Source organism: Scardinius erythrophthalmus, assembly GCF_964197995.2.
Source record: "Scardinius erythrophthalmus genome assembly, chromosome: 20".
Lineage (NCBI taxonomy): Eukaryota > Metazoa > Chordata > Actinopteri > Cypriniformes > Leuciscidae > Scardinius > Scardinius erythrophthalmus.
The window spans coordinates 33261992-33285811 of NC_138240.1; the positions used below are offsets into that span (position 1 = coordinate 33261992).

The 23820-nt window shown below is 37.5% G+C and overlaps 1 protein-coding gene across 2 annotated transcripts; it reads left to right on the top strand.

Annotated features, from left to right (window-relative positions):
- Window positions 1-222: 222 nt before the first annotated feature.
- On the top strand, window positions 223-5550 carry nkx2.7 (NK2 transcription factor related 7). 2 transcript variants are annotated; one of them, XM_081348961.1, is made up of 2 exons: window positions 223-3313; window positions 4445-5550. In XM_081348961.1, exons 1-2 carry the CDS (start codon window positions 2977-2979, stop codon window positions 4951-4953), a joined length of 846 nt encoding a protein of 281 aa, XP_081205087.1. In that variant the 5' UTR covers window positions 223-2976; the 3' UTR covers window positions 4954-5550. The 2 variants fall into 2 exon arrangements, with proteins under 2 accessions (XP_081205087.1, XP_081205088.1); XM_081348962.1 differs by having other exon boundaries at window positions 223-3295.
- Window positions 5551-23820: the final 18270 nt, after the last annotated feature.

A 23820-nucleotide genomic window follows, 5' to 3' on the forward strand; every position in this document is an offset into this window, starting at 1 on the left:
TCATAACAAACTTTTCAGGTCCTACCCCATTTCTTTTTTCTTTATCCTTTAGTTAAATACAAAACAATTTGATGCTTCTCTTATACATACATCTTTACATACACCGTATACATCTACCTACCTCTTATACACATAAACCCATGCATTCACATATACCGATGCATACATATATGCATATGCACACATTCCCTTTTTTTTTTCCTTTTTTTTTTTTTTCATCTATCTTCTTCATTGCCATCTATCAAATCAAATAATAACTTCTCCATACTAGACTTAATATATAGACCAATGAACCTGTATACTATACTATCACCTTAAGTCCTTTTCATATTTGTTTAATATATTTAGTTTAAATAGTCTTTTAAAATTACTCATTGTCAAACTTGATTTCATCTCTTCACTGCAGCTGTTCCATACATTAACTCCTTTGTTTGTGATGCAGTGATATTTAGAATTTGTTCTTATAAGTTTCTTTTTCAATACAAATATTCCTCTTAAGTGATATTTGCTCTCTCTCATTTGAAACAACCCTTGTATACTGTTCGATAGCTGGGGATTATTTACTTTATACATAATTTGTGCAGTTTTGAAGTCAACAATATCTCTGAATTTTAGTGCTTTTAACTTAATAAATAGTGGAGTAGTTGGTGCTCTATAGGTGGTTTTATTTACAATTCTTAAGGCTCTCTTTTGTAGGATAAATATTGGTTCAGTGTTGGTTTTGTAAGTGTTTCCCCATACCTCCAGACAGTAAGTAATGTATGGAAGTATGAAGGAACAATACAACATGTACAATGTTTGTTGATTTAATAAGTAATTGATTTTATACAATATAGCAATTGATTTGGATATTTTAGCCTTAATATAATGTATATGTGGCTTCCAACATAATTTTTCATCGATTATTACTCCTAGAAATTTCAGTTCTTTAACTCTTTCTATTTCAATATCATTTATCATAAGCTTTTTGTTTAAAGTTGTGGCACGATTACCAAAAATTATAAATTTAGTTTTACTTAAGTTCAATGTTAGTTTATTTGCATCACACCAGCTCTTCATCTTTTGTAATTCATTTTCCACTTTATCCAAGAGTTGCTCCAGATTTTCCCCAGAACAGATTAAATTAGTATCATCAGCAAATAAAATGGTTTTCAGTGTTTTTGACACCTCCCATACATTATTAATATACAAGTTAAACAACAATGGTCCCAACATTGACCCCTGGGGTACCCCACAGGTAATTTTCTTTGACTGTGAAATATGGTTTTGCAATTCAACATATTGTTGTCGATTATGTAAATAGCTATTTAACCAGGAAAGTGCAGTCCCTCTAATTCCATAGTTGTGCAATTTCATAATCAAGAAATTGTGGTCTACTGTATCAAATGCTTTCTTAAGATCCAAGAATATCCCTACTGCATATTTTTTTTGTTCTATTGCTGTTGTTATTTCTTCCACAAATTGGATAAGTGCATGTGAAGTTGTCCTATTAGTCCTGAAACCATATTGCTGATCACACAGTATATTATGTTTAATAATGAAGTTATCGAGCCTTTTAGAGAATATTTTTTCTAATATTTTTGAAAATTGAGAGAGCAGTGAAACAGGTCTGTAGTTTGAAAGTGTATGTTTTTCACCAGCCTTATATATTGGTATCACTTTTGCCATTTTCATTTTTTCTGGAAAGACTCCAGTTTTCAGAGATTGATTACATACATGCATTAGAGGTTTAACAACACAACCAATAATACTTTTTATGATGAACATGTCAATACCATTCCAGTCAGTTGACTTTTTACTCTTAAATGTTTTAACAGTCTCTATAATTTCTTTTTCATCAGTTTCCCTAACAAACATAGATTCATTAATATTTACATTCTTGCTTAGCACATCATTTATACTGCCAGTCTCTGCAAACCCCTCAGCCAAACCTGGACCAACTCCAACAAAAAAATCATTCGAGGGAGCACCTATATGCACACTGCAGTGATTACTAACATGTTTGTATAATATTAAGTTATTTAACCAGATTTCTTGGCCTATATTACGTTAAATACAACAGCTTAAATTAATGCATTATTAAAATGACTGAAACGTAAAGCCATATGACACACAAATGAATGTAAATAACATCGTTATTTGTAAGGGTTTTGAAACTCTGAATTTCGAATGGTTCTCATGTGATTCCAATTGAATTTCTTAAGGTTTCATCGAAAAGTATTAAAAATATAGGCCTAACAGCTATAGGCTTGTCTAGTAAAACTGCACTATATCAGTTACTCTAACATTAATGGCTTAATAGTATCAACTAAATCAACTAAAAACAAAAATAATGTTGAGACTATAAGCCAGAACACCTTCATTCTTTAACATTCCAAATGAACCGACTCACATTCCACGTTTTCCATTTCCACCTGGATTTATTTCTAGCCTTTAATACATTAAACTTCGTTTTTGTAACCTTTAGTCAGGCTTAATCATATTAAGTCATAGCCTACTGATTGAAATAAGTTAACGGTCATTTAAATGTTATTACCTTTAGGTAAGCCCACTCGACAAAATAGTGTGGACTCGCCTTTAAATTGCACATTAAATGGCATTTCAATCTCAACGATCCTCTATATCGGATACTTTTAAACACGCTGACGCTGGTGTGAGTTCGGACAGGTGATGATGGGACGCACAGAATGGGAGGGGTCAGTCTGAGATAAGGACGCTGTGTATTAGATAAGAGCTCTTCAACAGCGGAAAGAGGAAGACAGGGGCTATTCTTCATCTGGAGCTGCTTCTGAGAGGAGATACACGTCAAACAACAGCGATACGTCAAGAAGAGTGGACCATATTCTTCTGCTTACCTGTGGACATCTGTAGGAACTTTACAAACTCAACTGATGTCGCTTTGCGTTTGAGCAGGTGAAACGAAGAAGCTTTCTTCCACCTTTCTTCAAGCACACACACACACACATCTGTCGAGCGATGCTTCCGAGTCCCGTAACCTCGACTCCGTTTTCGGTGAAGGACATCCTCAAACTGGAACAGCAACACGCTCTGAACCCTCACGCACTGATGGGTGTCGAGCAAGACTCGCTTCAGCTTCAGTGTATTCAGAGCACCCTGAGCCGGAGCCTGGATCTGCTCTACAGCCCCGAGAACCACAGCACGGGCACGGGCACGGGCACGGGCGCGGGCACGGGCGCGGGCACGGGGGGTCAGCTCAACTCACACGAGTTCGACACGCTCAGAAGCTCCTGCGGGTCTCCAGCCGAGGAGGACATGGACCCAGGCGAAGACACAAGTAGGATATTTATAGCAAGTATGATTTAACAAGTAGGATATTTATAGTTATTATGTATAGCTCCAATTGTCTTCTTTCAATAGATGCACTCAAAAAAAAAAAAAACAATTAATAGCAAAATGTCATTAAATAGAATTGCCTAGGCTATTCATATTACGAATAAATAATGTTAAACGAGAGCTTCATAAAATATTTTGTATAAATCTTTATGGAACAACAAGGGAATGGATTTATGTATGTGATTTGTATTCATAAATGTTTAACAAATTCAACGTAAAAGTAAAAACAACAAAATAAACGTAAACATAAATATGTTTAAATATAGGCTACGTTTAAGATTTATACAAAATGTTTTTACTCATTTAAAATTCTTAATTCATAATATGAATAATATCTAATGGTTATTCAATCCAACTTGATGAATTTTTAAAATAAATGCGTAAATATCGAGAAAAAAAACCCGTACATTTCTTTTATGCACATATCGGGTTTAGGAAAGGGTTTTGGGCTCAAAAGGGGTCTTTCAAGGGGTTAACTATAATATACTGTCAAATCATTGCAAGTTGAATGATTTAGGAAATCAACGTTTTTTAGTTGGTTTTACATTTTTAGTTACAACCCCCCAAAAAAATCACAGTCTGGTGTTAAGTTTGCACTATTTTTTTAAGTCAGTTTAACGTAATTCAAGTTGAAATGACTTAAACATCCAAGTTGATTGTACTTAAAAATATAAGGCAGCAACTTTATTTTGCAGTATACCGACTGATCAGTTCTGTAGGCAGAATTCAACTATCCTGAATTAACCAAAAAAATGGGAACCCTTTAGTTTAGGGTCCAATTCTCATTATTAAATTGCTTATTAGCATGCACATTACTATGATATTGGCTGTTTATTACTTATAAAGCAAATATTAATGTCTTATTCTGCATGACCCAATACCTAAACGTACAACTTTTAATAAGCCGTAATTCGAGTTTATTGAGGCAAAAGTCGTAGTTAATAGTTGTTTATTAGTGAGAATTGGACCCTAATCTAAAGTGTGACCTAAAACATAGATTCTTAGCCCTAGCCTATTTGTTGTTGTATTTATTGATCCTCTTCATATTACATTTATACGCGGAATTTATTATTATTATTTGATTTTTTAGGCCTGTGTCCATTTGACGACTCCAGTTATAAAGAGGAAGCACCCCGGGAGAAGCCAAAGCAGAGGCAGCGCAGGAAACCTCGAGTGCTCTTCTCTCAAACTCAAGTGTTCGAGCTGGAAAGACGCTTCAAGCAGCAGAGATACCTGTCCGCACCCGAGCGAGACCACCTGGCTCATGTCCTGAAGCTCACCTCCACACAGGTCAAAATATGGTTCCAGAACCGGAGGTACAAGTGTAAGAGACAGCGACAGGACAGGAGCCTGGAGCTGTCCGGCCCGCGGAGGGTTGCGGTGCCCGTGCTGGTGCGAGATGGAAAACCCTGTCACGGAGCTCCTTACAATGTCACTGTATCGTATCCCTACAATAACTATTACAACAGCTATGGAAATAACCCGTACCACTGTAACTTCACCTCTGTGCCCTCGTTTGCCAACACAAGTCAAATACCGAACCACTTTGCGGACATGAATCTGACGACGGGGAGTGTGGATGGGATCAGAACTTGGTGAGAAATGGCATCGGTCCTAAAAGAGAAGATTTTTGGATTAAGACTATATTTATCCGAGTGGCACTGCTGAAAAACGCTGAGGAGAAAACACTGTCATTGTTGTCTGATTTTATATATATTTTTGTTTTTATATCAGTGGTTTACAAAACAAACAACACCAAATAAAGAATACATATTTAATAACAGTATTTTGTCATGCTTGTATTTAGAGCCATTTTGAGATTTTTCAAGAAGACTACATTTTATCTGAGACATGTTAACTTTATCGTGAGGCTGTGCTGATTGTTATTGGCGTATCCCTGAAAAAAAACGATTTAACATAGCATAACATAATAGGAAAACAGAAATACTGCTGGTGTCTGTGAGTTCAAATGTGACTGTTAAATTAAATCTGAAAAAGTGATTACAGCCTACATCCATTTCAATATAATTTACTGTATTTTTCGAATGACTTGATTAGCTCTAATAACTGTTTGGCCATAGTTTGTCCTTAAAATATTAGCCAGCAGCTAAACTAGTTCAAGTGGATTTTTCTTTACACCGAAAGAAAAACCGGCGGATTTCTGGAACATAACTCAATAAATTCAAATTTTAATGCAACGTGTGGGAATTTATTTGGACTACTAAGTAACACAAGAAACAAGAAAGGTTGCAGACATGTAGCCTATCGCAGGTCTCTGTACAAAGTGAACATTTTCAGTTTCAGAGTTATTTTTTTAATCTGAATTTTATTATTATTAATATTAATATTATTATTCGCAGCCGCTGGTATAACCCAATGACGTCAGCTTGATTCAGTCATTTAGTCATTACATAGAGTAGCAAGAAAGAAAGAAAGAAAGAAAGAAAGAAAGAAAGAAAGAAAGAAAGAAAGAAAGAAAGAAAGAAAGAAAGAAAGAAAGAAAGAAAGAAAGAAAGAAAGAAAGAAAGAAAGAAAGAAAGAAAGAAAAAACATTTTATTTTTTTATTAGCCTAACATTTAAAAAAAAAACTTGATATCCTAACGATGGTTCTGTTTTTTTATTTTTGTATAGGATTTGAGAGGTAGGCCTATTGTAACATTTTTTTACTTTACAAATTAACATTAGTCAACACAAATATATTTTAAGATTTAATGTGAGTCAAATCGATTAAAAAGTGATAAACCCAAAGTTAAGCAAGACGCTGCAATTCTCTGTAACGTCGTAAACTAAACCAATTCAATTATCTCCCAATCTTAACGCTTTCCAACGAGCTTGTCATTACACTCACATTAGCCAAACAGATCCAACAATTGAAGAGTCGTGATAAGTCAGATAGCCAGGATGCAGTGCTGAGAGTAAACAGAGGAGCAGACAAGCCGGCACTCTCTCAGCCTTGTCTCGAGATCTGAAATCTGACTGCGAGCCACCAGTGATAGGACCTGTCTGATAAAGCAACTCTACAGGAGAATCTTCACAAATATGCCGATTTAGCGCCCTGCTTGAAATAACAATAGAAACCCTTAGAATTTGTAATGGGTTCCATTTTTATAATGGGAATTGTATTGGTTTTAATGAAAACTGTAATGGTCCCTGGGGATCTCTACTAATTTGTTGCCTATTGGTGGTGTGTTAAAACCATTAAATCCTAATGGAATATTGCCCAAAACACACACCAGGACAAGGGGTGCCAGGCCTGTGTAACAAAACCAGCCCAAGGGCCAATCAAAAATAGCTCAAAACACGCCCAGTGACCCTATAGCTTACAAATATGAAAACTTAACATATGCCACTCCCATGTAGGCCTACCTAAAATAGACATATTTTGGCGTCACTGTTATGCATTATACACACATTTCGTCTTGAAAATCACTAGCCAATAAACAATGTTTTCATAATTACAATAAAAGGCTATGTCAAACCTTCAAATCGCGGAGAAAAAAATCAACACGCAGCAACAGTTTATACAAGGTGGCAACACTGATACTGAAACCATTAGGTGATGGTTTTAATGGTTAAAGCATTGTGGTTTGTAATGGTATTTTTTAGTGTAAACCATAATAACTTCTGTGATGTTTGTCTGTTTGTTCAGCAGGGCGGTTTCAGCATAAGAAAAGCATATAGCCTAATGTAATTTCGTACAGATTTTATTTTAGAAATTGTATAGCCTACAGGCGCTAGCGTATTTCTTGAAGGTAATAGCAAAGTCTGCTATAAGTGACAGCAGGCAGATCAGATCTTTTCAGGCAGACTGTCCGCACTATTATTTGCAAGTGATCAAATAAGATTTGTGTCCAAACATAACCAACCTGCATGGGTTGCTTTGGTAATGACGTAGTAGGGTAGGTGTACCCAGGGGCGTGTCTAGAGGGCTGGCACCGCCCCCATGCACATACACACACTAATATTTCCCCCCCCCCCAAAAAAAAAAAAAAAAATAGGGGGGAGTTGAGAATGAAAAGAGGACAGAGTCAGACACAGCAACAGGACATCCAAGGTTTATTTAAGAAGAAGCCATGTCAGAGACATATTTCATGCAGAGAACACACACACACACATATGCAATGTTTGTGCTGAGAATGGAGCATGTTAAATGAATAATTAATGCCTATGTGATGTTTTTTATTTATTAGAACAAAACTGTGTGGTCCAATCCATGCAAAATACAAAATGATTTTCAGGCTCTTGTGCAGTGCCACATTTAATAGGCTACCATCTATATTAGGGCATTGCAAAGATTTTTGAAATCGTGCTTAACTTTATTACTGTGAAGCTGCTTTGATACAACCTGTGTTGTGAAAAGCGCTATATAAATAAACTTGACTTAATATTTTCTAAACAAGTATTTATTTCCAGTTGAATTTACTGATTTCCCATCTCCCAAAAAACAAAAAAACAAAAAAAAAAAACAGATGCGAATTAGGTTTCCATCAACCTAATAACCAACAATAAATGAAACACCATCCGCGGAAACAGCCGATTAGTCACGTGGGTTTAATGTTCGCTACGTCAGAATTTATTCGGCAAATGTTTTTCCATCCACCATTATTCGCATTAACTCTTTTTCGCACTTCCATCCCTCGTTTCTGATGCGATAGCTACTTCAAAATGGCATAAAAACAGGGTGATGGAAACATATCTGATTGGAATCGAATTTCAAACCACTTCCTTATGGACCAGATTCGGCGGAAAAACAAAGCATATTTCATGTTTTTTTTTTTTTTTTTTTTTTTTATGTCCAGACTTTTTTTATCTGGATAAAATATGGATACGCAAAAAATGGGATTTTTGCTGGCAGTCTGATCGTGGCCTTATATCTTACTCTAACACCATAACTCAACTTAAAGGAGTAGTTCACTTTAAAATTAAAACATACCCTTGATGATTTACTCACCCTCAAGTCAGGTGTGTATGACTTTCTTCTTTCTGACAAATACAATCGGAGTTATATTAATAAACAGCCTGAGGCTTCCGAGCTTTATTATGGCAGTGGATTGCAACCATCAGTTTGAAGCTCAAAAAAGTGCATCCATCCTTCATAAAAGTGCTCCACACTGCTCTGGGGGGTTAATAAACGCCTTCGGAAGCGAAGCTATGAGTTTGTGTAAGAAAAATATTAATATTTAACATGTAACAGTAAAATTCTAGTAATTACAGTGTGTTAACCTTCAGTTTTGAGGTCTAAAATGGTTTGTGAGACACTTAGCGTCCTAATGACAAGAATATGAGCAATCAGAAACATTTCACAGACAGTGGTGGGGGAGAGTAACTTCAGTCCTATCTTAATGGCCAATTTATTTCCTGTTTAAGACTGTGTTGGATAGGACCGAGGCAGAGATAGAAAACGCTCTCAAGAGTCTCGTCAGCACTGAGTTCAGATAAGGGAAGAGTATGTGGCCCGGAGCAGCATTTAGCAGATTGATACGTAGCTAAGAGCAGTATTTAGCAGCAGGCAGACAGAGTGGAGACTATGACCACTTCAAGAGATCAGATAAGTGTGTGTGTGTGTGTGTGTGTGTGTGTGTGTGTGTGTGTGTGTGTGTGTGTGTGTGTGTGTGTGTGTGTGTGTGTGTGTGTGTGTGTGTGTGTATGTGTGTGTGTTTGTCAGGGTCTCTGTGTGTATACAATTGTATTGAACATTTATATGAGAATGAGCTTGTGTTTACAAGCATGCAGACGCATTCAAATCAATAAGAGATGCATCCATAAGTGTGTGTGTGTGTGTGTGTGTGTGTGTGTGTGTGTGTGTGTGTGTGTGTGTGTGTGTGTGTGTGTGTGTGTGTGTGTGTGTGTGTGTGTGTGTGTGTGTGTGTGTGTCGGGTCATTGTCCACTGCGTGGCACAGCAGCTCTACAGGAAGAGATCTGGTTAGAGACTTACTGAGCCAGTGACAGACAAGGTTAAGACACGGGAGGCCTGGATCTTCACTTCTGTCTTGTCACTCTGAAAGACACACACACAAAAACTTGTTCCACGGTTCTAAAGGAAGTGGGAACTGGCCGAAGGGCTAAAGGTTAAGCCGACTTCATTCCATCTAATTATTTATGAAATGTTGAAACCCCATTGTACAGAAATGTTTAAGTTTCACAAAATGTAATATATCTCTCTACTACTGTAGCCTACACTAATCCTGCCGGGTCAAAATACAAAACAAGGTTTAAAAGGACATGAATAAACTCAACTGACTCTAGTACTAAAGTACAACTGCATCCAAATGTTAAATCACTAACAATAGGAATGTGAAAAACAACAGAACTCTGAAGCTACTGCTGGAACTTGTTGAAGCACACAGAAAGTTTCAAACGGGACAGAGAGAGTGGCGGCATTTAAACAGACTCGAAATGCCAGATTTACCAGAGCTCTACAGATCATCTTCTGTCTGTGAGGACACTGACTGTGCTTTTATTACATCAGAAGAGATGTTTTGGACATTTTGTCAGTATAAAGACTAGACGACTAGAAAAAGACTCTCATGCTCCCTAACAATGCTTGCGCCACACATCTGTCCACACTTAAGAGACATCACTCAACTGTCTCCATATATAAACACACTCATGTCCCCTTGCAAGACGTACTCAAACTGAATGGAATACCGGCAAAACTGCATTTTAACCATCTCAATGTTAAAAAATCACATTTAAAACATGTGCAACTGACTGCCATTGCCATTTTTGTGTCATTCAGCATCAAGGCACAAATTCATCCCACCATCAAATATACAAAAATTGGCCTGACAGAATTTGAATTGAAGTGTCTTGCCAGAGAGTATGTAATAAGATCTCTCTGAATGAAATTTTTTTGTTTGGAGTCGCCAACCGCATCTTGTAAAAATGATTTTGTGAAGTGTACTCAATGAGTGTGGTGTTTATGGAGAAGGGTTTGGTCCAGAGTGAGTGAAGGTTCTTTGATGCCTCAGTCCAGAGCAAGCTGTGTAGACACAGAGGTGTAAAAAGTACTAAAAAATGTTACTCAAGTGAAAGTACAAGTACTGAGGGAAAATTTTACTCAATTAAAAGTAAAAGTATCTGGCCAGAATCGTACTCGAGTAAAAGTAAAAAAGTACCACATTAAAATTGTACTTGAGTATTAAAGAAGTAAAAGTAATAGCAAGAATGAAAACTAGAGATTCTTATTTAAGCTTTTAATCTCTAAAATCATGAAGTGAATGAACCACATACAAGGTTTTATCCTGCTTTAGAACTGTTTGTATTTAATTGTATTTATTTATCAAACTATAAGACTACTATCTAATGCCTATATGCAACATTCTTTAAACAATCAACTAAACATGCTTTTACCACTAAAAGAAAAGAATTCGCTCACTGGTGCTCTTGATCCTGTGGCTGATTTTGGACCATAAACAATGGACAAATGGAGTCTTCAAACGCCTCAGATGTAAAGTTATTCGCTGTCAAAGTGACGCCAAAATGTAGGGGTGTAACGATACACGTATTCGTAGAATGGTTCGGTTCGTTGGACCATTTTTCCTGCCGACCAAAATTTCGTTATTTCAAATGTAGGCGTGTTGCACGTGGCAAGCGCGCTCATAATGTAAGAGACGCCGGCACAACCACAACATTTCCCAACATCAAATGGCAAACGTAATGCAAGAGGAACGAAACTGCTTGTTATTGTGTGGTTGAAGGACCGTTTATCAGTTTGGACCAAAGCAGCGCGAGCCAATCGTGATCATGCGACACTGTTACTACACAGCGCTAATAAGAGATCCAGTAAAGAAAGCATTTAAAATCGCCACAGAAGTAATAACATCGCTGCGAGATCTAGTGAGAAACATTCACATTTCTCCGTTATTAACGGATCAAACAGCGCTGATGTGGAAACCAGGAAGAAACATTGTGCCATGAATGAACTATCCAGTGTCCACAGATCTGCAACATTTACCATGGATTTACTGTAGTAACACTAACTGCAACCATGGAAGTTTGGCAGGAATAGTAGGCTACAATGCCTTCAATGCCATTGAATGCCAATCAATGCCATTACGTCGGTTTTATTTTGACATTATGAATACAATTGCTGCCCTCAAATGTTAATCTGAACTAAAATAAACCTTTGTTTATAACTACTACAATATTAAATTTCATTTTTTCCAAGGAGCTGTTTGGTTTTATATGCTCCTAAGAACAGTCAATTATAGCTCCAGAATTGCTCAAAGTAAAAAAAAAAAATCATACTTTATGATGTTAGTTTTAATAAAAAAAAAAATTGAATCAAGGAAATTTCTCTGGCATTTCTTTCTTTTTGCTGTATCGAACCGTACCGAACCGAACCGTGACACAAGTGTATCGTATCGAACCGAACCGTGAATTTTGTGAACTGTTACACTCCTACCAAAATGAATGGAAGTCAATGGAATGCTAACAGCAGGTGATGGCTTGTTAGCCAATGGCGGCCCCCGGGGGTGGTACGCTCTTCGGCTGCTGGATTGTCCCCCTGAGAATGACTGTAATAATTTCTCTAATTTATAGGTCAACGTGCTGTGCATTGTGGTAATAGATGCGACATGACGTCACTTCCAAAGGACCAATGAATATGTCTGACCAATTTGGTGAAATGTGAAAAAAAAATCTCATTAAATTAGACTAGACACTAAACTTAATTAAACTAGGCATCAGCGCAATTCAATTGGTTTGGTAATAGCAAGGAAAAATAGAATGAAGTGATCTCCAAAAAAGAAGTACTTTTTGACTGTAAATAAAATTGTAAGGAGTAAAAAGTACTTTTTTTTCTTAAAAAATGTAATTAAGTAAAAGTAAAAGTACTGATTTTTAATTGTACTCAAGTAAAGTAAAAATCCCCCAAAATAATACTTAAGTACAGTAATCAAGTAAAATTACTCAAGTATTTTACACCTCTGTGTAGACATTATATCACCTTGACTTCTTCTTAAAGGGAAAGAGTAATTCATGTAGTGCAGAAGAGATGTGGTCACCTTTCTGGCACACAATGCCTCCTTTTGTTCTCTCCCTTGAGTCCATCTAATGGGGAACAAGTGTCTCCAGCTAATCCGCTCTGCTTGTCCGTGTGATCGAGTGATACTATTATTCTAGTTCACAGCGAAAGCAATGCAGACGGTCTGTCATTCATTATTAAACCAATGTTACATTCAACACTAACTCAAGCCACAAAAACCATAGAAGCAGCAAAAGTAGGGCTCACATAAGAGTTGTGTCTTTCCAGGTGAAAAAGAAGTACACTTAATGGCATACCTTGTGGCATAATGGCAAAAAGAATACTTATTACAGAAATAATATTCTTTAAAAGAATGTACTTAAAGGTGCAGTAAGCGATTTCTGAAAGCAGCTGTTGAAAGTGATCGACTGAGCACTTGCAGCCAATCAACAGTAGGGGGTGTGTCCACTCATGATAGGGGAGGAGAGAGAGTTAGCCAATAAGCAGCAGGGGGTGTGTCCACTCATGATGGGGAGGAGAGAGAGCCAATCAGCAGCAGGGGGCGTGTCCACTCATGTTGGGGAAGAGAGAGTGGGCCAATCAGCAGCAGGGGGCGTGTCCACTCATGCTGGGGAGGAGAGAGAGTGAGCCAATCAACAGCAGGGGGCGGTCCACTCATGTTGGGGAGGAGATAGAGTGGGCCAATCAGCAGCAGGGCTTGTCATTCATCATCTTAGCTTTATTTTCCATGAAGCTTTATTTTCCATAGCTTTTGCTATGATAAAGAGACATCTCGTCTTGTATTGTGTGGTCGTGCATTTTGGGGGCCAAGCAATGAAGGGAGGGTTGTGTTTGTTTGGGTTGATTTCACGTTTCTCATAAATCGCTTACTTCATCTTAAACTGAATGTAATGTTTTTGCACACTTAACTGCATGTTAAAAGCATTTATAGTAAACTTAAGTATGGCTTTTCTATTTAAACCTTTATGTAATGTATGTAAGTATGTAAGTATATATATATACTTTTAACATCTGAAGTAGCCTACACTGCAAGTGCAAATTCAATACATCAAGTGCACTTCTTCACAGGCTTAGAACTGAATTATGCATGCACATGTTTTGCACAAAGCTTTTTTATTTAGATGAGAAAAGCGTTCCTTTTAACTTTGCGCACATTACACAAACTGGGAATGGGATCAAACGAATTCATAAGAATTAACCACTAATTTGTCAAAATGTAAAATACTTACAAATTGCAATGTGATTGTGTTGGTCAGATCTATATTTTCGGTATATTTTCCTATACCGTTATCTACATAGCACAATGCAAGGCCGGAAGCTAGAATTTTACTTTGTTACATGTTAAATATTAATATTTTTCCAACATAAACTCAACCTAGCCCCCCCCCACCACCACCACCACCACCACCACCCCACCCCCAGAGGAGTGTGGAGCACTTTATGATGAATGGATGCACTTTTTTTAGCTTCAATGCAACCAGAGCAAACCTGTTTGAAATTATAAACTAAACACTAAACTAGACAGCATAGCATTCCTATAGCACTAAGTTCTTGTTAGAACATTTTTGGTATAGGTATTTGTGAAGGAGTAAAAACATATCTTAAAAAAATCACTACACATAACATTATCATATCATGACATGTTTGTTTAAAATCCCAGCTACAGTGGTGTGTGTGGCAAACAGGACTGTAGAACAGGCACTTGCCTGAAGCTAAGCGCTGGTTGTTTGTTCAGGGATCACCCCAGCAGGAATGAGAAGGTTCTGTCACTCAAGCTTTCACCCTGCTGTCTGTATCTGTGCTTTATCTGCGTCTCAACTGCCAGCTTTTCTGCCCCAACCAGTCATGTCACATGCAAAAACATCTCTGAAGACTGAACCTCATCAAAGCCAAGTATTATCTCATGTTGCTATGACACACTCAACAAATAAGGTCTGATTATCACTTAAAAGATGAGCTGTGTGACCCATATGATAGAACAAAACAAGAAAACTGTATGGTAAGAGTGTGTTTAAAACAACTGGTCATGAAAGTCATGATGTAATCACTCTGTTTAAATAGTATAAACAAAAGTACAGAGTGAAATCCTACTTCCAGTGGAGACTATGGCCCCCTCAGGAAATTGTGCTCCATTATGATTTAAAATGCTGTCATTTGGCTCCCCCTGCTGTTTGCAAGATCCAGTTACACCATTAGCATCTGTTCGATTGTCCCAAAGTAGATAAGTGGCATCCTAATTCGAGTATTTTTTATGCACTATTCTATGCCATTCTGTGTATAAATAGTGTGAGTAGTGTGTTCACACTGAAAGTGTCAAAAAGAAGAAAAAAATGTGTATTTTACAAATCCAGATGATGCACTTAATTAAATGAAAAAAAATGTGGAATGTTGGACGTTTCAAGGTATAGTTCACCAAAAAATGAAAATTCTGTCATTATTTACTCACCCAGATGTAGTATTTACACAATATTAATCTCCAACGCGTTCACGAGAGCACCACGACGCATGTTGTGCTGATGATGCGAAAGCAGACGTAGTTGTGTGAACGCCGGTTGAAGATTAATATTTTGTAAGTGGTAAATTGTTTTTTTTTTGTTTTGTTTTTTGCACAAACAAAGCACTCACCTCACTTCATAAAATTGAGGTTAAACCACTGGAGTCACATGAATTACTTTAATGATGATTTAATCTCTACTTTCTGGGACTGGCAATGGAGGGACAGAAATCTGTCAGATTTCATCAAAAAGATCTTTATTTGTGTTCCGAAGATGATCGAAGGTCTTATACGGGTTTGGAACGAGTCTTTTGTCCACTTTAATCCACTTCTGTTCTGATTCGAATGTATGGACTTTATCAGATCTTTCAATCTAATGGACGAAATGCGCAATTCACATATGAACGCGAGCGGAGACGACGGGAAAACACACGGAGAGCAGCAGCTAATGTTCGCTAGAAATCAGGAATGATGAGAACATATCGAATGTGTTTTTGACTACCTTTGGAAGTGGTTGAAAGTGAACAAGCTCAAGACGTTTTAGACCCCGTTTACACCTATATTTAGTCCCGTTCAGTTGTGACTGGTTTAAGACTTTGATCACTGATCTACACAAAGAACTACAGACCTGCAAGTGCAAGCTTTTTCTTTTTCTCCGTTGTTGTATTGAGAATGAGGACATGCGTCACGGTAGCTTGCTGTCACGTGACGAATTGAGCCCACCCACCATTTTGGGAGGATACGCTATCGGTTGCTAGGGGCAACAGTGTAAGAGCGATACAGAGACGGATACAAATTGTAACGGATATACGGATAGAAATTACGAGAAAATTAAGGGGACTCATAAATTTTGGGGCATCTCGCCCTGGGGGCGGGGTTACGTCCTGCGTCACATCTCTAATGCGGGTTCTCGTCGACCAGGGTCAGCGCGCACACAGGCAGGCACAGAACTAGCTAGCGAACCTAGGTCATAAATCTAATAAGTTATGTTTTTTACAACACGTTTTTGATGGAAAAGTGATGTTTAATTTCCATAGTCTTTGTTTTGAACGAAAGCGAAATCAGGAATCGCGGTCTTTCAGTTTGTTTATCGTTGCCTAGCTACCAAGGGTTGTACAAGATGTTTTTTTTTTTTATTGCATTACAATATAAATCAATACAATGGAAATAACACAAAACAATGAACATGAACATGTGGGGATACAGAGAAAATGAAAGTAAATAATAACAGTAAATAAAATACAATTACAATTTACATAAAACTTGTTCTATAATACAGGATGTTTTCAAAGCTTTTTTATTGGAGGGGATTTTTTGAAGTGAAGACAATAATAACTAAATCATAAGCAAAAATTTTGCAACTAGGTTTGAATTTAAGGTATCTTGCTTTGTGGATGTGGTATTTTCCCATCATACAGAAAAAGTTTAATATATCATCTAGCTTTTTATTTTCAGAGACATCAGAGTGAAAAATAACCTTACTGACAGAAATATTACATAACTGATGAAATGCAAGAAATATGGAAGCTGAAATTTGAAGCCAAAATTGTTTAGTATAAGAACATTAGTAAAATAAGTGTAAAATAGATTCTTCCTCCTCTTGGCAAAAAGAGCATAGTGGGGAAATATTACTGTAAAATTTACTTAGATATTTATTACAAGGGTAATAACGGTGAATATTTTTAAAATGGATTTCTTCTATTTTATTATGAAACAAAAATTTGTTTGGCACTGTCCATACCTTATGAAAAGTGATATTTGGGAAAAGCGCTAACCATTTCGGTTGTACAAGATGTGCTGTAGCCTTAATTACAATGGCCAAGTCGCGTTTCATATTAACAGATGAATAGGCTTCGCTCAGTTTATTAAATACATCCAACCTGAAATGTCTCTTACAAACTATAATACACGGGTTTCTTGTATACAAACTATACCGGATGCGCGCGCATCCAGGAGGCAGAAAACCGCTATCTGTTATGCCGAGTTCTGTAAAAGAACATTGTAATTAACGTAGATTTCGCATTGTTTGTAATTTCTTGTTGACTCAATAATAAACTGCAATTTCAGAGTTGGATCTGTTTGTTTGTGTCTCATATTTAAAACGTCCAACTGTTTACGAATCAAAATCCGGACATAATGTGATGCATGTATGAATTATTATGTTAGACTAAGTTAGTAATGTAATAGCCAATGTTAGCAGTGCAGCATCTCTAGACCCCGAATTTGCTTTTATATAAGTGAACTTTGTTTACGTTACTTTACGACCTGCAACATTTCATGACACATATAACGTTACTTTACTGTAAATCAAAGATTTGACGATGGATTATGTGAGAAGCCATTAGTACCTCCGACCGTGGCGATTATAATCTATATATAAATATTAAAAAACTTAATCTCAGCAATGGTGAGATCTTACCGGATCCCTGCGCAATACATGACGATCTTTGGATTGTGGATGACAAGAGGTGGCCAGCAATTGTATGGCCTGATATATATAATTATCTTATTCAGACACCAAGTGTGTATACAAGAGAAATGATTAGAGCGTACAAATCCCTTGATGCATACAACTATATACGTGCTATGTGGTCATGTGCAGCTCGTCAAATTATGAATAGAAAGAATATAACATACAACTTCCTCCTTCTGTCCCACTCTTCCATTCGCCGAGATTTGGAATTACTTACAACACGTATAATTTAAATGAGCAGATAAAACACAACAGATAGGCCTGCATGTAAATAAATTACGCAACAACTCCTTGGCATTTTGACTTAGCGACAACAAAACCACTTTGCTACTAGCTTAAACCCTTTACTCCGGTACGAAGACCGCGGGTCTTTTGCCTCTTGGTTGCGTGCGCAAGCAGTGATGACGTCGCCGAGAAACCCATGTATGATGGGACAATGAATCAATACACTGACATGGCAATGCTAGACAGATAGTCTACTTTGTTTGCACAGTCCTACCGTGATTTTCAGGTTGGATGTATTTAATAAACTGAGCGAAGCCTATTCATCTGTTAATATGAAACGCGACTTGGCCATTGTAAATAATTAAGGCTACAGCACATCTTGTACAACCCTTGGTAGCTAGGCAACGATAAACAAACTGAAAGACCGCAATTCCTGATTTCGCTTTCGTTCACTAAACAAAGACTATGGAAATTAAACATCACTTTTCCATCAAAAAACGTGTTGTAAAAAACATAACTTATTAGATTTATGACCTAGGTTCGCTAGCTAGTTCTGTGCCTGCCTGTGTGCGCGCTGACCCTGGTCGACGAGAACCCGCATGAGAGAAGTGACGCAGAACGTAACCCCGCCCCCCGGGCGAGATGCCCCAAAATTTATGAATCCCGAAAATTAAGAAGGAATGGATAAGAATGTGGCAAAAGAAAAGGGTCCTTACAGGGAGAAACTTACTACCAATGTCAAACAGAGGTATTTAGATAAGCTGGCTGATATTAAAAACGTCGACTCATACGAGCTGCCTGCAGCTGAATGGAACAGAGACCTAGACTCTTTACCACTTTGCACTTATATGGAAATAGCTAATTACTTGGTTTTTGGCATCAGCTATAACGAAAAAACTGTAACAAATGGTTCCTACGGTTTCCACGACAATCGTGTGAGACACTGGAGTAGATTTTTTACACAGCAGTGTTTTCCAGGCATTCTAAAATAGTGCGACAACTCTACTACCAATACAAACAATGCACGGTGCTGCCGCGGGTATCCTCCCAAAATGGCGGAAAGGGGAGGAGACGCGGTCTCTGGGGGCGGGGCGCTGTGTCGTGACGACATCTCGGGTGCTTCTCTATAGAGAGCCTAAGTCCCGCCCCTCCGCTTCCGGCTCATGGGACCTTATTTCGGAAAAAATATGTATGGAAGTCAATGGCGAGAGATAACTTATCTTTTTATTCCGTCTGAACTGTGCCCTGAACTACACATATGATGTTTGTCAATTTAAAAGGTAATTATGAAAGTCAAGAAAGTCGCAGTTTGTCATAAAACAGAAGAGTAACGTTTAGTTTTATGTGAAAATCGCTCAATGAACTACATCTCTCGTCTCGCACTATGTACGTCACAAGATCCGTTGCTCGTATGTGTGTATTCTGGCTCAAAACACTCAGGCATGACGGCGTAACGTTACGATTATAATGTAAGACTATAGAAAAAATGACAGACGTTAGCTTCAGTAAAGTTAGCTTCATTCATTGAGAGAAAAGGTATGACGTCGCATGTGCGCCTTCTGGGTTTGTAGTCTTTGTAATTACGTATTTTCACAGTCTTATACCTCAGCAGTTTTACATCAAGCTGCGACTTTCTTGACTTTAAAATGTATCTTTTAAATTGACAAACATCATATGTGTAAATCAGGGCACAATTCAAACGAGATCAAAATATTTGTTGTCTTTCGCCATTGACTACCATACAATATTTTTCCGAAATAAGGTCCCATGGTGGTCGACCGGAAGGGGTGGGACTTAGGCTCTCTATATCCCTCCTCGTCTCCTCTCTCCTCCGTCCTCCATCCTATGACCCGGAAACCGATCGAGCACAGCCATCTTGAAGGACATCTCAATTCTCTAATTGCACCGCGAGGAGTCGAGGATCGAGGAGTGAGGAGGCTTCCTGAGGAGTCATGAGCGAGGATACACAGGTGGATCCTATGCGGAAGAGTTTTATCGACTAAAACGTGACGCACGTATAAATTCTCCTCCCCCTTCACATCGGTCACAATATTTTTGATTTATACTTTACTTTTGCAGTTTATATAAACCACACACCTCACATATTTCAACAGGGTATCTTTCTTTATTATTATTTATTATGAATTTCTTAAATAAACAAATTTCAACAACATGAGGGCAGATCCTCTGAGCGCTGCTGATGACGTGATGAAGTGACGCTCGAGTGATCAAGTATTCCAATGTATAAAAAAAGCTTTCATTCGATCCCTCCGTCCTCGCGTCTTTTCCTTGCAGCCTTCCCTCGCATCCTACAGGGGGTGGAGCTGAGACGCGAGGAAAGGAAGCGAGGAGAGGAAACGAGGATGCACAAATAAGAATTGAGAAGCACCCATACTCATTCTCAATAGCCTAGGCTACAGGTTCTTAGTGCATAGTCATTTGGGACACAACTAATGAGTTTTTGGTTAAATGCTTGGAATAAAGTCTGTGGTTCACACAAGGTCAAGATATAGCCTACTTCGTTCGTTTCAATGTTGCGTTCACGCCATGTAGTTACTGTTATTAGCCTACAAGTTATCAACAATCTGAGTTATTCAAAATTCTAAATTAATCTAGCAGTCATGTGGTACAGTGGTCACATGGATCAAGTCGGAGCTACATGTTGGAATTACGAGTTACATGGACGTGAATTACGGTAGCCTATCCGACATGGCGTGAACGCTCCAAACGTTTGTTTAAAACTTTACTTCTACCGACAGTACTCTGGCTTCAAAATAGCTGTTGATTTGTAAAGATTATCATGATGAACTAAACGTGTAAGAATCATAAACTTGTTGGTCACAGAGCTTATTTTCTGCAGTAATCCAAAAGCCAAAGAAAAGGCTAATGCGCCATATTAGATGGAAATGATGCTGTGAGGGACAGACTTACTTTACAATGGCAAGCACTGTATAAACGTCCTCACGTCATTTTCACAACTTTCAAAACTGTTTTATGGAGTTTTTGTCATCTTTCGGAAAGATGTTTAGTCAGCAGAACAATCGGTTATGGTTTTAAACAAAACAGTAGGCTACAACCCATTGACCACACTGTACTTCTCTCCCTTACTATACAGACTCATTTTTAATCCTGTCAAAATTAAACATGGCGCTACCCTGATGGAACCAGGGTGATACTGTAACACGTCAGCAATAAAAACAGCTTTTCAAAAGAAAAACAGCTTTGTCAGCTGCGCAAAATAAACAGAGCAATGATAGCAGCACTGTTGAAATCAGTTTAAGAAAAGTCTTTAAAAATAGGGCATTGTATTTCACAAATTCACAGGTGTTTTACCCATAATTTGCATCTCGAAATGCATTGTGTTTTAGGCTAAAGGAACTGTCTGTAAACTTAACTAGTAGAATACCTTTTCCATTGTTCAACAGATTTTACTCTTACAGTGTACACATAATTTAAAGTTATAGTCTGTAGATATAGCCCATTAAACTGACGGAAAAGCTGATGGAAGAAATTATTTTAACATCTAAAGAAAAACCCCCACACTTTACCTTTACATGCCTTTAAGACTTTGATCACTGAACTACAGACCTGCAAGTGCAAACTTTTTCCCTGACTTCATTACTTCATATGTGAGTGCAAGCCAACACAAACTAGACCCCAGTCAAAACTGAAATCTAACCTGAAGGCAGGAATTAGTGAGGACACGTTCTTCTCAACTACATATTATAATGTCATGTTTTTTGAGTTTTAAGTTTGACTACTACAGTTGCCATGATACACTTCCAAAACACAGATAACAGGCATTCAACGGCTATTGTCCTTTTGGGATATTAATTGGATCATGAAACTCTAACCACTTCAGTTTTCCCACACTAAATATTACTCCAAAAAACTACTAACTTGCTATTCTAAACAGTATAGGATTGTGACATTTATAACGAAAAGAGGATTTGAGGCCACCAGAGGGCACCATTTTGCTAACTTATATATATTTCTATTTGACACTACCTCAATTGTCCAAATGGGGGATTCCAAATTTCTTTTGGGAAATGATAAAATATAATAAAACAAAATAAATCTTTATCAATACCATAATTATTGTTCACTAATATAATGAGAACTAATTCTGGTTTCAACACAATAAATTTGAGTTTGACATTTTCGTAAAACCTAGTTCACAGTAACATAACATAAAAAAAAAATTTTTTGAAGACATTAATACATTTATTCAGCAAGGATGCATTAAATCGATCAAAAGTGACAATAAAGAAAACTTTTTATTCATCAGTGAATCCAGGAATATTGAGCAGCACAACTATATTCAACACTGATAATAATCAGAAATGTTTCTTGAGCAGCAAATCATCATATTAGAATGATTTCTATAGGATCATGTGACATTGAAGACTGGAGTAATGATGCTGAAAATTCAGCTTTGATCACAGAAATAGTTTTTACATTGCAATAATTTTTCGCAATATTACTGCTTTTTTACATTTTTGATTAAAAAGCATTAGACTTCTTTCAAAAAACATAAAAAAATACTGCCCCCAAACTTTTGTATGTTATTGTGGTTCTAGATAGTAATGTAAAGTACTACAAAATGAGCCAAAACGTTGATGCCGCCTAACAAAGGTCGACAGTGAGATGTCCAGTCCACATAGCAGGTATGACATATGTCTTCCTGTCGACAGGGTCAGATTCTAACAAGCCCACATCTGGCCCAAAACAAGCAAACGGTGCTACTCATCTCTTCCACATTGTGTTAGTGTAAGGACAAGGGGTCAGGAGAGAAACCAGGAGTTGCATTACACAAGCCGCAAGAAATGCTCATCCAATTACTACTGCTTGTTTTGTGTGGCCAAAGCATGACATAGTCTCTGAATCTCGCCGTGTAAATAAAGAACTGAATATGTGTTTGTGCAATTAAGATAGACATCAGAAGATACACGAAACAGGAAAAAGACTTGATCAAAGAGGTATAGAGAATAAAGATGAGCAATGCAGGTAGTCTACTGTGTGTGTGTGTGTGTGTGTGTGTGTGTGTGTGTGTGTGTGTGTGTGTGTGTGTGTGTGTGTGTGTGTGTGTGTGTGTGTGTGTGTGTGTGTGTGTGTGTGTGTGATAAAAGAGATAGGAAACAGAAAGCAAGATTATTCAAGGTGAGCACTATCATGAAACACATCTAAAATACAAAGTTTATATGACAACAGCTAAAATGAGGTAAACCTTAAAAAAAACGTAATCTTTTCTCCTTTTGAAAAATAAAAACCCCACAGGAAAAAAAAGTCTGTGTATAATAGGATTATATATATATAAGGGGTGTAACAATGGCTTCATGTCACGATTTAATACATATCACGATAGTGAACTCACAATATGATATTATTGCAATACTCCAAGACATATGGTAAAAGGTTAACAAAAAATGTACTGTTGATTAAAAGGCTAAATTTGATATTACAGTGTGTGTGTAAATGAATAGGTTTGGACTTGGTGCTGGAAACCCAACAATAGAGACACCAGAATAACAATATTCATGATTCTGGAGCTGAAAATACTGAATTATTTTAGACAACTCTGTCACTGACTAGATATATTTAAAATAATTTAAGACACTTTTTACTGGGAACAAGACATTTGGCATTATCAGGACACACAAATATTCCCCCATTGCATCATTATACATTATATTCAACATTATATACAGTAGTTCAATGTAGTACTGTCACTAAAACTCTGAAAACTTCAATCTTTTCTCACAAATTTTCACAGATTGTCACAATCCATGATACATGTTGTTGCATTTTTTGTATAGCGATATATTGTGACACGATAAATTGTTACACCCCTAATTACCTTTAATTCTCTTAAACAATTTACTTGTATTTGTTATAGAGCACATTTATATTTCATATATTCATAAAACAGTGGATATATTGCCTCTCAGTACAGACACAGACTAGTTAAGTGAGTGAACTAGTATAGACAGCAGGATTCTGGTGGGAGGTCACGCCGGTGGACAATAGCACCGTTCGTCACTCTCAGCTTTTGTGTTTTTCCAAGCAAACTCCCCGCTCTCCTGGGGCCAGAGCGTCCTCTTTCCCCGTCTCATTCCCTCCATCTCTCTCTCCGCCCGTGTTTCTCCTTCTCTCCCCTCTGCCCAGGACTGTGGGGTCACACAGAAGCACTGGGGCACAACAAACAAACAGCCTTACAGCAACGTGTGGGTCAGGAGAAGGAGCCGAGACCAAATGTGTTGAAGTCATTAGCTCCATGGGGAGG

Coding starts and splice junctions, on each gene's coding strand:
- nkx2.7 (XM_081348961.1), top strand. CDS start 2,977: ATGCTTCCGAGTCCCGTAACCTCGACTCCGTTTTCGGTGAAGGACATC. Junction 3,314..4,444: donor AAGTAGGATATTTATAGCAA/GTATGATTTAAC, acceptor TTGATTTTTTAG/GCCTGTGTCCATTTGACGAC.